Source organism: Poecilia reticulata, chromosome 10 (assembly GCF_904066995.2).
Source record: "Poecilia reticulata chromosome 10, P_reticulata-male-v2, whole genome shotgun sequence".
NCBI lineage: Eukaryota > Metazoa > Chordata > Actinopteri > Cyprinodontiformes > Poeciliidae > Poecilia > Poecilia reticulata.
This window is the reverse complement of record NC_088839.1, coordinates 11,474,123-11,489,066: the sequence shown is the minus strand read 5'-3', so window position 1 is coordinate 11,489,066 and position 14,944 is coordinate 11,474,123. Positions and strand designations below refer to the sequence as shown.

Below are 14,944 nucleotides of genomic sequence, written 5' to 3'. Positions count from 1 at the left end.
AAGAGCTGTATGTCTATTGAAAGAATAATTGGCATTCGACAGTGCCCCCTCTCTGACATCTAGAATGGAGTGAAAAAGGCCAAAACCATCCTACTCAGCAAAGATCATCCGCTTTAGAGGAAATGGTTACCCTTCCCTTAGGTGAGGGTACTGGTTGCTATCTGTGAGGTGCAATTGTAGGGCTGTTAGAGCTCTTGACCAGGCACCGTTTAGAAGCTTTTAGGCTGATTTATTCTTTACAAATTTCCAATAAATCAGTTGAATGGTGTTTGACATTTGAGTATCATTAAGCTAACCAAAGGAGCTTACTTAAAGTCCATTGGTTAACTTGCTGACATGGTCCTGCTCCTGTACAGCATACATACAAATAATTTGTCATACCTCTAAAACAAGATAAACGCTTGAAATAAGTGAACAGCATGGCTTTCTGAAATACGCTTTTTCTTTGGTAAACCTGTTTATTTTAATTGTAAGACCAGAAAGCCAATGTCTTTCCTCAAGGTTCATCAGTGAAACGAGCCTTGAAGTTTCAAAATCAAACTGAGACGCTTTTCTGTCCATTACGGTAAAAATGGCCGCTCGCCGTGCGCTCCCTGCCCTTGCAATACGCCGAAATGGGGGTGTAACTGACAACTGCAGAAACCCAAAACATCCGCAGGGCTGGTTTAGCGCTGCCTAACCAAAAATGTGGCTTTTACGGGTATAATCTTGGAAGTTGGGAAGCCATAAGACGGCACAATCCATTCTCAGCATGTGCCGATAACGTGGGACGCTTGTTATTAGGACCTTTTTTCCCCAGCAGTGGTGAAATCCACGGAATGTTCCACACGGTAACAGCTCGACCAGAGGATGCCGCACTTAGCCTAACGAGATGAGAGCGTTATAAGGGAAATATCACAGATCAGATGGTCTCACATTAACAATCAGGTAAATGCACTCTTCCCTCTTGCTGCTGCTTTGGCTCGGCGAAATTTCGCAAAGTTGCGCGACATTTTGTGGCGGAAGGCGGCTTGACTGTTAGCTGTCATCCTGCTCAACCCCTCCAGCCCCTCCTTGTTTTGCTGCCACCGAGAGCGATGTTGTAATGTTTACATGTAGTGCATGCACGGCGGCTCCTCTCCTTTTCCACCGTCATCAGACAGGTGCAGAAAGTTGGACGCGTTCAGAACATTGACACATAGTCGCTCCAGCGCTTTGGAGTTTCGATTAAATTACACAACATAATCTCATAAGTCTCTGTAGACAAGACGGGCCTCGCACATGACACGGAATCTACTTCGATGATCATCAAGTGCAGCATCAGATTTTGCAGCTGGAGCCGACGTTGGTCTGCAAAAGGCAAAGATGCAAGTTTTCTCCTGACACGCAGAGAGCTGACTGGATCAGGAAAGTGCAATGTTACATAACGAGGACCGCTCTGGCCTCCAGTGAGAGTCAGCACAGAGCTCAGTGAAAGTTTGGCCAGAATAATAATTAAAAAAAAACAAAACATTACGTTGTCTGAAAGCTTGCTGTAACTTGCATAAATAAGTTTTGAAATGTGAAGTTAGTAGTTAATGCGATTTTATTAGTGAAGTAACTTTTCTTAAAGGGAAAGACGCCCAAAGTCTTTGTAGGTTGACTAGATATGTGTGTGTTATGACTGTTATATTAGCTAAATTATAACACCATCATCGTATAACATTGTCGCTGTTAAGATGTTCAACTCTGCTCCGGACAAACAAAATAGCTGTTTACATTTTTGTTGTTCCTTGCACGGATTCATTTTTCTTGCACGAGTAGTTTTGCAGAAATATACAAAGCACAAATTGAACTGATATTCTAGTGCATGTTCTTTATTTAAGATCGCATTTCCTTTTAATCCACAATTCATTCCAAACCTGGATTTTTACAGCTGTTAATAATAGCATTGTCTTCATTGTGAGCTACTATGTAACCATCATTTTATTTGCTGCTGATTCTCTGGAATCTCTTTCTCTTGTGAAAAATAAGCAAACAATTTTTTCCACTCTGTTCTATTCTAGAAGAAAATAAAGAGCAAACAAATATACCCTAAAGTTATATAGTGTAATTCTATTTATTGACTTTTAGGTTTCCTTGCCACGTATGAGGGAGCATTTTATTTATAAGCCAGTAACAACAGGCGCCGCTTGTTTTGATACATTGTAGCTAAGACTCTGTCTGGGATGTCTGCTGTCTGCGATTTCTCTGCCCTTATTGGTCGCCGACATGAGGGGGGCGGGGCTTTATCATAACAATGCACTTCAAGAATCATACACGCGCCAACGGGATGTTTTCTGTCGTTGGGGAAATAACCTTCGCTTAGAACGACCGTTAACGGCGTTTCCCCTCTCAGGTAGACGGTGTCGGTAACGGTTAGCGTTTCCATGGTTTCCGGGGAGCACGGCTCTCCTTATGCAGCAACTGAGAGCGTGTGTAAGGTGGCTAACGTTAGCAAGCTAGTACCCTCTCAGTCGGGGTGGGGGGGCACGTTTATTGTCAGATATCTGACGGAAGAAACGGCAGTCTGTTGATGGCCTGTTACCACTACATTCTATGTTGGACAAGGAAATTCGCTTAGACGAAATCCTTTGAAAATAAACAACTCGAATGGGATACGAGATTTCGGAAGCTGAAACACCTGCAGCCCTCTCCAATCACCAAGGAAGCAAACTAGCTAAGAAAGTAAGCTGTTGTCTGTGTTTTGCTTAAGCTTATAGTACCATTATGATATGGAAGTGCTCTTTCCTTGGTGTAACATGTAACTGTGCTGTAAACACAGTAAAAATGCGCGTATGACTTAGCTATGACTAGCTTGCTGGTCACCTGAAGCTGGGGAGTGTTGGACAAAGCATTAGCATAGCTTCGCTAAAAGGACACATTAGTTTTTCCACAAAATATGAGACTTAAAGCTGGCTAAAGCGTAGTATCGCTTTTTACTTCGACAGCCTCCACAATGCTTTGCCTTAGTCTTGAAAGAAAACTCTTGCAACGTAGCAGCGGTCTCAGAAAGTGTGCACTAGCGAGCAGTGCTTCTTGCCTATCACATCTTTTGTTGTTGCTTTGTCCTATGAGCACATGGCAGCCCATGTTTTTGTTAAGGCAAGCCACAGCGACCCCTGTTTCTTCCATGGCCTTCACTTATAAACAGAAATAAAGTCAGCCCAGGTATTAGCCAATTTATCATAAAATATACAAATGAGTTCTATATGAAGTGGAGATATGCTGGTTTCCTTTTTTTTTTTTTTGCACTTCTGTATATGCAAACTATTTGGGCTCCATGCATTACTGGGAATAATACCATGATGCCTGCATGTGCCATAAAGATTTTAGAAAATCATTGAAATGTGTCTATGAAATGTATGTTTGCTTTAGTTGAGCAGATTTCTTCAAATCAGCTGAAGTCATACACATGTTGTATTTAGTTGTTTAAATGATTTGACCTTAAGCCTAATAATCATTTAAGCTTCTGATTGGATTAAATTTAATACGTTTAATGTGTTGGACTTTATTTAGACTTTACTTTCCCTTTATACTCATTTTGTCCCCATGTGGCCCCGTGTGGCATGACACTGCTACTCTATGTGTGGCAGAGCGCTGCAACTCCTCAACCTTTGAAAGCTGTGCAAAAAGAGGCTTTTTGTTGTTGTTGTTGGGAACATTAACACATATTATTACCTGGTAATGGAGACAACATATATTTTGGGCAGACATAAGAATTAAACCAAGCAGAAAATAAATTTTTTATAGAACATTTTTACGCAGCAATTGTTTCCTGCCATCTGCACTAAATCTAATATGTAATACTGTTCTTCTACATTTAGCTACAGGACATAATTACTTTCAAAGTGGGGCCCCTGCTATGTTCAAAAAGTGCCTTTTTTTACTACAAATTGTGACTAAATGCAATTTCATCCCTAACATTTGGTGCCCTTTTTTAAATGCAAAAGAAATCCTTACAGGTCATAATTTTCTATGCTTAAAGATCATGTGCATAAAGCATTGTTGTTGATTTGATTTTTTTCCCCCTCTCCCACAGGGTTAAGACAATCAGAGGCCACATACAAGTGCCTCCACTGTACACTTTCTTTCCCCAGAGTGTGACTCGTCTGCACGACGTCACCAATGCGACCATGGGAATTAGCAGTAAATAGGCTGCCACCAACAGCCCCCTTAAACCCCAGGAGGTTCCTCGGAGAGCCCTGCAACGCCCCAGTGCATCTCAGGAGAAGGTGACGTTTCTTCTCGCCTTTTTATTTAATTTATTTTATTTTTCAAATTATCTTCTTTGAGAATGTTTTACATTGAAAATAAATCAAAACCTGAAAATGTATGTGCTGTTCATTCACACATGGATTTTATGTGTGCAGTCAAGGTTTGTTTATAACATGTGGAAAAATGTGTGTGGTCTGGTCAGAACATCATATGATGATTTTTGGTGCATAATCACATTTCCTCCTGTTGAACTTAGTTGAGTTAGTGTGGCCACATGGTGAGCTGTAAATATGGTTGCCTATATACAAGCAAAACACAGTAGTCAATGAATTTATGAGAAAATGAGAGAATAAAGCAGAAAAGGTGCTCCATTAAAATTTGTAACAAAACAAGACATGATAAATATCAACAATAGTTCCTTTTTTTTATCCATGTTGATGTATTTGTGACTGAACCAGTGTGTGAACAGGGCAAAATGTTTGCAAACAAATTTGCATTGCATTATTTTATTTTGTATTTGCAGCCAGCAGCAGCAGGGAATAAATAAGCTTTCCTTCTTTTTCTCTATAGCCCACCAGTGAGACGGCAGTGGGGGAGACGAGACAGACCTGTACTGCACACTTCCCAGGTCCAGGATGAGAACTTCCACCACCTGTTTTTCTCCCAACACCCCCAACAGGTTCCTTTAGATGAGTCCAGACAGTACAGCCACACCAGCACAGCACCACGCATGCTTCACCCTGCGACCCACCTGCCCCAGCAGAGCCCCATCATGGTGGATCTACATGACCAGGTAACGCAACGCCAGGAAAAGACAGAATTTTCATTCGCTGTGTGAAACCCTCTCGCCGACCGCCTTCGTTGTCTCTCGTTTTAAAAGATGCACCAGGGATCCGTTCCAATATCTTACACTGTTACGACGGTGACGACCCATGGATTTCCCATTCACACCGGGCAGCCCCTTCCAGGGTGCAACACTCAGCAGCTCCCAGCATGCTCGGTAATGTTCAGCGGACAGCTCTCTCTGCTCTGCTGCCTTCCTCCTCCTGTGAGTTTGAAAAGGAAGAGCTTAAATGTCAGTGGCATCCATGTAGCACACCATACCAGCCATGCAATCTGTCACTGTTCACAGCAAAAAGAAAAGACAAAAAAAAAGCGAGTTGCTTGGTTTAAAAATGTCTGTCTCCACATTTGGACAGTAATTGGCAGCAGCTCAGTAAAATACACAGTAATTTTTTTCTGTGGAGAAGTTGAATACATTGCCTTGCAAAAGAATTGATAACCCTTGAACTTTTTTGCACTTTGTCACATTACATTCAGAAAATTGAGTCTGCTTTATTGAGATTTTATATTATGGTTTAATCAAAATATCCTATAATAGTGATATGTAAGCGAAGTTATGTAAGTTTCTATTTACTCTGACTTTTATAAGCAAAATTCCTTTTAGAAGTCTGTTAAATAACGTGTAATTATAGAGCACAGGCTAGCTGTAAACATATCAAGACTTTGCCATCCACCTAAACTGACAAGCTGGAATTTAATTAGAGAAGGGTGTTTCTACAAAATATTGATTTAACTCAGTTAAATACCAATCACGTCGCATTGTTTAGATTTCGGGTTGTAAGAGAATTTGAAAACAGTGTGTTGTTTTCTTCCACTTCACATTTATGCGCTACTTTGTATTACCTGGAGAGAAAACTTAAGTTAATTAATTTTTATTAACCTAATTGGAGGGTTTTGGTTGTAGTGTGACAAAATGTTAAAAGTTCTAAGTCCTTTTGCCAGACACTGTATGTGCTGCTGTAGAAATTAGTCATTTTGTTAGCCTGTTGTTGTGACCGTACCGTCAGTGGTGTGTGGGGTTTTTTTTTATGCACTGTGTTGCCTCTGTTCACTACATGCTTACAACATGCTCTCATTCAAGCTGGCTTGTTGTTAATAATACCAGGAGAAAACTAGCTTTCTTTTTTATGGAGGATTCTTTAGCTATGGGTTTGATTCCCTGAGAGTCATGTTTGGTTCTTTGCCTCTGCTGTCTTTTCTCCCCAGCTCATACAGGCATGTACCATGCAGCATATACCTGTGTCTTATCAAGCTTTTCCACCGCTGATGTCCAGCGAACATTTTGTATTGCACCCGACCCCATCTGTACCCCCCCACCAGCCGCCGCACCTTACTCCTTTGAGCCAGTTTGTCCCTTTACAGCCTCAGCACCCACGCATGGTAAGTCTTATTAAACACTTATTAATATTAACACAACAAACAACAAGCCTTGGCTTGTGTGTGAATGTCTTCTGAGCCTGTGAGTCTGACGATGAGACATTCTGTCCTTCTAGCCTCTACAGAGGGTAGACAATGAAGTTGACCTAAGAGGGGACCAGCACCCATTAGGCACCTTCTCTTACCCTCCCTCTCATCATCCACCAGCGCTGCCTCCTTCACTGCCCCTACAGTATCTTCCTCAAGAGCCTCTGCATCAGGAGCTTCCCTTCGGAGTGGTAAGATGGTTTGCCAGTCTTTTTTTTTTTTTTTTTTTCTGAAGGGGAATTGACGGTGCCCTCATCACTTTTTTTTAGCCTGACCTATTTAACACACATTCACAGCTGGAAAATATTCATTACATCCACGGTCTCATAACGGGGTCCTCTGAGCAGCTGAACTGGTGCAGTGTTGGCAGAAGCAAGTTGCTTAAATGCACCTTTGTAGTTGTTCTTCTTACCCATAATGCAGCTTGCAATAAGCAGGTGATGTGTTTAGTATGGCTAACAGGCAAACGTGGCCTCAACTAATTATGGTTTTCTGCTTTATGAAGTAGTTTGCTTAAATCGGTACCAAGAGCCTTCTTTCTTACCACTTTTATTTATAGTAATTATTGAAGGAGATTAAAAAGGACTTGTAACTTATTCATGGCGTTTGATGGTTTTAAGTTTGATGTTGAGACGAAAGAGTCAGAGCTGTTGATGCTCTCAAGCTTAAGACATCCTAAAGCCTATGATATAAGATGAGTGAGCAGCAGTGGACGTATTAGCCTGGCCTAGTTGTGCTTATGTATGGTATTTCCATTTGCTGTTGGGGGGGACAGATTGTATTTCTGAGATTCTGACGGGTGGGTCATCGGTCAGGGCTTATGGAGCTGTAAATTAGCCAGTTCTGGGCATCAGCAGGTTTCTCAGATCTAATAGTTCTCTTCTTTTAGCTTCAACAACACCATCTGGATGATGTTTAAAATTCTTGTTTCTTTGCTTTTATAGTCTTTTTTTTTTGGTGTTATAATATTCTTGTAACAGATTGAAAGGTATTTTTTGCAGAACTGCAAATTCTTCTTATTTAAAGCATAAACCTGAGCTACAGCAGGCTACTGTTTTTGCATTAGTTTTTCCACATTACTGTAAAATGATGCCAGGTTGTTTTTATATGCCAAGATTCTTATGTTAGCTTGTTTTACTTCGGTCGAAAAAGCACAAGAAATGACAGTGACAGGGTTAGGTTTTATCTGAACTTAATAATCTAAATGTTCTGGGGGGTTTTTTCATCCATTTTGCAGCCATATCCCCACATGCTGCCACGGCGAGTGAACGGACAAAGATTTCGGTTGCAGCAGCCTCTCCCGCCTCCTCCTCCACCTCCGTCTTACTACCCTGGCTTCCTCCCTTACTTCCTGTAAGTACCTGCAGTAAAAGAACTCTGTTAATGAAATTTAGAGACACGCTGTTTACATTTAGGACCCAATCAGTTCTCACATATATATCACATGTACAAGATCACAAATAAGCTTTTCTACTAGAACAAAAGAAGTGTGAGGCTGATAGTTTTGCTTACATTTATCACATGGGTAGATATTTTTCACCTGGCTTGAATTTGCAGAGCGTGTGGTGGTACACTGAGGCTGATACGACTGGTTCAATGTGTGCACATTGGTTAATACCTCTCTTTCTGTGCAGGTCAATGCTTCCTGTGCCTCCAACAGCAGTGGGCCCAGCCATCAGCTTAGACCTGGATGTGGATGATGTGGAGATGGAGAACTATGAAGTTAGTGGTTTTTGTTGAATGTTTCTCATTCAACATTTGATGAAGGAATTTTTTGCCTGATATAAATCTTTGATTTGTGTGTATTTTGGGTAGTTGAAACAAAATAATATAAAAAGAAAAATCAGATTACACTTCAGAGGCCATCCATTGCCTCTTCTCTCATCTTCCATGTTAAGTTATTTTTGATTTAGACTGCATTTTCTATATAAATCTATTGACTACTTTAAAGGCTTTATGCCACAAGTTACATTTAGCCATTTATAGATTTTGAGAGTTTTTTTTTTAACCTATGAGATGTTAAAGCATGTGGATATAGTCGTCTGTTTATGAGGAGGACCAGCAACACTCTTTGCCTTGCTAATTATGTCTGCTAAGGCAGCAAATCAATAACTTCTCACTGTTGTGTTGTTTACTTTATTGTCAGAAATGTAGTAACAAGGTGCAGGAAGTTTCCTCTGAATGATACAGCAGCACCTTACAGCATTCTTAAACACAAATTGAGCATGTAGTCCTGCAAAAAGGCCACACTCAGCTAGCACCCGTTAGCTTTCACGCTTGTATAATTTTCGGACCTCTGTGTCGTTAAGGCTGCCTGCTTTGTCTTTAAACGTGTCTTAATGTCATCTGTGAACAAAACTTTTTTTTTTAAGAAAAGTTTCTGCTTGAGTCATGTTTCTACATGTCCAGAATATAAGCAGGGCAAACTTATGAAGAAACTAATTTAGTTGGGTGTAATGGCACATTGATTGCTACCAAGAGGTCAAAGGACATCACAGGTACATGCAGGCAAACAAGTACATTAGTACCAGCCTAAAACAGAACTGCAAGAGTGGATATTAGCTTGAGGACTTACCTTCTAGTTTGAAATGAGCAGTTAACAAAATTGTGAGTTTAAGCAGGAGCAGTGATTGGCAAATGGTGGAATTAAGAAAATATATTTTATCATATATTCTTGAGTTTTGCAAGCTGTCATTATTTCAGATAAATATATTTCCAGAGATTAATCACCCTAAATCAATATTGCCTGGTTTTTGCATGAGCGCCATCTTGTGGCCTACCCCCAGATTTAAAAAAATGTCCTGTGTGGAAGTTTAACACTTGTGGATCAACTGTCTTGGAAACCAAGGCGTACGCACCTGTGATGTGTCATGGATAAATGTTATTCAGGTGATGGAACATCTGAAGATGAGGTTAGGTTTTTGTTGTTTTGTAAGCTATAAACAGCAGAGAGGTTGTGATTCATTTCTTTTATGTATATTTATATGTATCACATATTTAAAGCCTCATTACTGCAAAGCATGTTAAAAGTTTAATTTCAGACTTTTCCTTGTTTACGTGGCCAGAAAAATCATCCACGTAAATCTTGAAATTTTGAGTGTGGAATTGTTCGCTCTTTGACCAAACATGGCAGCGGTCGCATAATGGCACCTTTTTCTCTTTTGTCTTTTAAGGCACTACTGAATTTGGCAGAGAGGTTGGGTGAAGCAAAACCACGTGGGCTCACAAAAGCAGACATAGAGCAACTTCCGTCCTACAGATTTAACTCAGAGAATCATCTATCTGAACAAACGCTGTAAGTCTCTCCTCAAGCTGTTTGTAGATTCGTCCTTTAGCAATCCCTCACCTGTATGATTTTCTCCCCACAGGTGTGTGGTGTGCTTTAGTGACTTTGAGTGTAGGCAGCTACTTCGAGTGTTACCTTGTAACCACGAGTTCCATGCTAAATGTGTGGATAAATGGTTAAAGGTAAGTTGGGATTTTTTTCCCGTAAAGCTTAGTTTTTAGCACTTTTTTTTCTGGATGCTAAAGCGTTTCTACTTTTTCTCCTCCAGACCAATCGCACTTGCCCAATCTGTCGAGCAGATGCCTCGGACGTCCACCGGGAGGCGGAGTGAGACAGGTCTCTGTGTGTTGAACTGGAATGCTGCACCCACCAGAGTCTGTCTCAAATGCTGGGGACACCTGCCACATAACCTGCGTCCTCCAGTAAATATAGCTTAACAAACCCTCTACTCCTGCCCCTCAGTTGACGATAAAGAAACCCAGGATTGATTCTGGAGCGCGTTGTTCCTCCGCTGTGCTTCGTTGTGCGAGTGTCACGAAACCCACTGCCTACAGCCAGAGTTCTGGGATTGCCAGCCACTTCTGTCTCTGCCCCCCATCCCCCCCACGTTGCAGATTCCAAAGATTTTCCCCTACAATGCATTATTTGCTGCTTTTGTTTACAGGGTTTCCTCTTTTTCATTTGTGGATTTTTTTTGGTAGTGTTCACAAAAAAAAAAAGTAGGAGTCCTGCATTGGAGGAGATGAGTCAGGAAGCCTGGAGGATGGCAGGCTTGGACGCCTTGTGCAATTAGCAGAAGAAAAAAAAAATATTAGGAGTACTTCAACGTGGGTTTCTGTGTTCAGAGGCAACGCTTAACCATCGGAGATGCATGTTTGTGTTGGTGTATGGCAAAGTGACTTGTTAATAATGTATGTTCTGCAATAACGTATCGATTGTTTTTAATAGATTTCCTCCTTAATTGTTTTAAACTTTGCCAATGCTGTTGTGAAAGTGTGATTTGCTGCAGTGGCATACAGATTCTGCTAAGCCCGAGGTCGTGGACTGCAAACGGACAGGACGTGCAGCTTGTAGAGGCGTCTCCGAGCCCTCATAATCTTTTCTGGAACACAGATCTGTACAAAAGCAGTGATGGATTGATGGAATTTTTTTTTTTTTTTTTTTTTTTTTTTTTTTTTGTGGGGGGGTTGTGGGGTCGTCCGCCGTTAACTGCACAAGTGCTACAATCCTCTCTCCACGTCGGCATTGTTTCTCTAGCAAGTGCGTGCGTATGTGTGCGTGCGTGAGTGTGTGTGTGTGTGTGGATGTTTGTCCTGTTCACAGAGCCAATGCATTTTGTGTAACCACTGGATACAGGGCAGCATGCTAGGATTTGCATGAACTGTTGATTCAGACTAGCAATATTATCAAGCATTGCCACCAAAATGATTCACTTTTAAGAAAAGATGAGACATAGAAGCATACTAAAAAGAACTGCTTGCTCACCCAAAAAAAAAGAAAAGAAAAAAAAAAAAAAAGAAAAGAAAAGCACCACTAGGGGGGGAAAAATAGCATGTGGTTACACTCTGGTTGTTTTAAAAGAAAGGAAGAGCTCGTCTAAAGGCACCGCCGATACCGACGAGTTCTGGAAGCCCATGCAGGAAGCAATACGTGCTGTGAGCGGACATTTTCTTCCCCTTTTAGGAAGACTTTGGCTTTTTATTTCTTTCTTTGTGAGCCAAATCCAATATACGTATTTAGCCTACTGTTAAATATTTCAGATCTGCCTTTTTATGACGTTGACAAGCACAAACCTGTTACTAATCCTAAAAAAAAAAGTACTTTGTCGTTTCCACTTCTTTGAATAGTTTTTAAAAGGAGAACAAAAAAAAAGTGTTTTATTTATTGGTTTTATTATCCTCAAGAGAAGAATCCATTGAAGGAGACCGTTGAAGCACTAATGATGTTTGCATTAGGTGTCTGTTCTAATCTGGTAACTTGGTCAGGTCATTGTCTTAGGCTATGGTTAAACGGTGTTGTAAAAGAGCAACTGTGTGTATAGCTTCGGTGTGGATGCTTTTAGATAAATGTTTGAAGACAGATGAATGTTAGAAGTCTCTGGTGACGCTCCGTGTGTTAACACCAGCTGTCTTGTTTTCCCACAGTCAGAAGATTCAGCTGGAGCGTTCGGTTGTGTAGAGACACTGTAAGACTTCTGGTCCCTTCCTCCCTCCTCCCCCCCGCTCGTGTTACGCGTGAAAAACAGGACGTATAATTGGGGTTAGGAAGGGAAAGAGCAACGAATGAACTTTTGCTTGGAATTCACTCTTGTCTCTTTAACTGCCCCGGTGAGCACTAACAGGCAGTCGTAACCTTTGCTTTGACGTGTAAAGGATTCTTGCCTTTTCTTTACTTTTGTTTAAGTGAATGTGAGTCTTTGACGTGTGCCACCTTCAAGAGAAAAAAAAGCCATTTAAATGAGTTAAACCCACAGCTTTGAGAATTAACCTATGTGTACATATCTATTTGCTGGCATATATTGTAAGTTTAAAAAAAAAAATCTCTCAGGGCCTCTCGGTATATATATATATAAAAAAATAAACAAAAATAAAGATGAACAGTCCATTTTTTTTATTTTTTTCAAAATGGAACGGATGCCATGAAAAGGGTGTATCTGAATTCAGTTTGGTTGGTTTTCTTGGACCATAAATGATTTATTGTAACCAATTATACTATTGTTTTGTCTGAAATAGTAAATATTACACCATTTAAAGACAGGCATGCAAGAAAAGATCAATACGTATGTTAACAATACTCACTGAAAAGACGATAACTCATTACAAGTGTATTATTCAAACCTGTTAGACTTCTGTTCTTGTACTCCGACCATATTTTCATAGCAGTTGCGATCCCATATTTAAATGTGCCACAGCGCACGCTTATCCTACCTAAGTCACTCCTAAATTGACTTCAGATGTGTTTTTGCATGACTTTAAAAATAAAAAAAGAGGGTAAACCAAATGTTACAGTGGAGGATATCTTTAAAAAATAAAAAATCTGGTGGGGGACCTATTTAATGGTGCACAATATGCATGCTCGTCAACCAGATCCCAACTGATTTTTTTTTTAGCTCTAGTTGGCTCGGGTTCTGGAAGTTTGGATCTTAACGCTCAGCTGATAACTGCCATGCATTGTACTGCACACATTTGTAATAGAACTGAATGACTACAAGATTTTATTGCGCTAACTTCATTTTATATAGGGGGACATATTTAAAAGTAAAAAAAAAAAAAAACCGAAAGGAAAAAAAAGGTTAATTCTTACATACATTGTGTTACTGTTATTGCCCTAACGACTGAGAAATACACGCTCTGATACTACTGTAGTCTTATCAAAAAGCCATAGTGAAAAGGTGCTAGATGTTCTGCTTTTAGGTATGGAAACTCACACGCGTGAATGCAATAGTTTGTCATGGATCTCATGTATTCTTAAAAGCATGTTATACCAATACCCCGAAACAATGTCAGTGAAAATCAATATAGTTTTAAGGGATTTAAGTAAAAAGCAAAAAAAAAAAAAAAAAAAAGCGAATAAAAGTGTTGTCATACTTATTTCAGTGTAGTACTGTATCTGCCTATCAGGCTCTTGCTCTCAGTGTATGAATATCTTTAAAAATGTATTGTTCACATATAGAAGATACCTTAATTCATGGTAATGTTAGCACTATTCCTTTATGGGGGAAAAGTATATTTAATTGACAGTATCCAGCAACCTTGTTAAATAAATTTAAAAAAAGAACCTTCCATTTAAGGCCTAGTTAATGAGCTAATTTTAATGATAACTCAAAATAGAGTCTTGTAGTCTTTCTGTTAAGAGTGAATAATGAATAATCTCACAGCTTGTGTGGTGCAAAAAAAAAAGTATAAATAAATAAAAAAAATTAAAGGAATAAAAAAGATTTTCCAATAAGCAGCTAAAGTTTATTTAGGAATTGTGATTGATTGCTCCGTAGATGCCATTTATTGTTTACCAATGATATTTTTTGCTGTGGTGGGATAGTGGTTTACTGTTATTACTCTCCTCGGCCTCCAGGGGTCCTTGCCTGAACTTCAGATTTAACCCACCCACCCACAGAGCCAGGGGGCATGTGTTCTGTGTTTAGGCAGATATTTTTTAGTTTTATTTTTTTGCTTTGGTACTTGCACATTTACAGTTACCTCATTTGTTTTCCATGTTTGTATTTGCGAGGGTGGGCGGGAGAAAACGACTAATATATATTATATATAGGAAATGGTTCTTATTGTTAATTTTTTTTCATTCCATTGGAATCATATTGTTTGTAGCATTTAACATAACTAGTTAGTGTATTATATATACATCTGTATACTGTTTGAAATTTTTAAGATTTGTACTTTTTTTAAATGAAAGTTGCTAGTTATGCTTTACCAAGTAGTGCAATCATTTTTTTTAATTGTTGTGGCTGATTTGAGAGGGTTGTTCACTAATAAATGTATGATGTATACCAACGTGGCATTCGTCTCACCTGACTTGCAGTCAAACAGTTTGAAGTTACCGACCGCAACAAAGTGCTGAAGAAGTCTGGAAAAGGATGGAATTTTGATTTCCAGACAACTTGAAAGAATATATATTTTGTAAATCCATGATTATAATTATACAGATAAGCACAAGTCCATAGATGGACACCCACTTCTATTTTTAATTAATTGTTACTTAGCAGGTTGCACCTCAGTCACACTTGTACAAGCTTCTGGTTTTGGATCTATGATTACCGTATTTTCCAGACTATAGAGCGCACCTCACTTTAAGCCGCGCCCACAAAGTTGAATAAAAAAATTAAAAAAAACTGGAAACGTACATATATGAGCCGCTGGTATCTCCGTCATGCCTGCTGCTAGCATGTGCTTGTTCTAAATGAAAATTAGCGCTTTCTTCTTTGATTTCCAATTATTCACTTTATGCTAAAGCGCCCCCTGGCGGTTGAAGAAAAATCCACAGAAAAGCCGCACCGGGCTACCAGCCACATGGTTCAAAGCGTGAGAAAAAAGTAGCGGCCTGTAGTCCTCAAAATACGGTACATTTCTTTATCAAGTTTATAAATTGGTTGACGTTGAGGAAAAAGCCCTCGAAAAACTTTTT

At 39.7% G+C, this 14,944-nt stretch overlaps 1 protein-coding gene across 4 annotated transcripts; it reads left to right on the top strand.

Moving 5' to 3' along the window:
• Positions 1-596: 596 nt before the first annotated feature.
• On the top strand, positions 597-14,313 carry rnf44 (ring finger protein 44). Of its 4 annotated transcripts, XR_534545.3 has the most exons (12): positions 956-2,685; positions 4,040-4,232; positions 4,786-5,008; positions 5,096-5,263; positions 6,265-6,438; positions 6,552-6,713; positions 7,760-7,875; positions 8,157-8,244; positions 9,696-9,817; positions 9,891-9,990; positions 10,077-10,230; positions 11,953-14,313. XR_534545.3 is itself a non-coding variant. In XM_008419536.3 (11 exons), exons 2-11 carry the CDS (start codon positions 4,126-4,128, stop codon positions 10,137-10,139), a joined length of 1,323 nt encoding a protein of 440 aa, XP_008417758.1. In that variant the 5' UTR covers positions 597-927; positions 4,040-4,125; the 3' UTR covers positions 10,140-14,313. The 4 variants fall into 4 exon arrangements, 3 of the variants coding, with proteins under 3 accessions (XP_008417758.1, XP_008417757.1, XP_008417759.1); XM_008419536.3 differs by lacking the exon at positions 956-2,685 and adding an exon at positions 597-927 and having other exon boundaries at positions 10,077-14,313; XM_008419535.3 differs by having other exon boundaries at positions 10,077-14,313.
• The last annotated feature ends 631 nt before the right edge of the window (positions 14,314-14,944 follow it).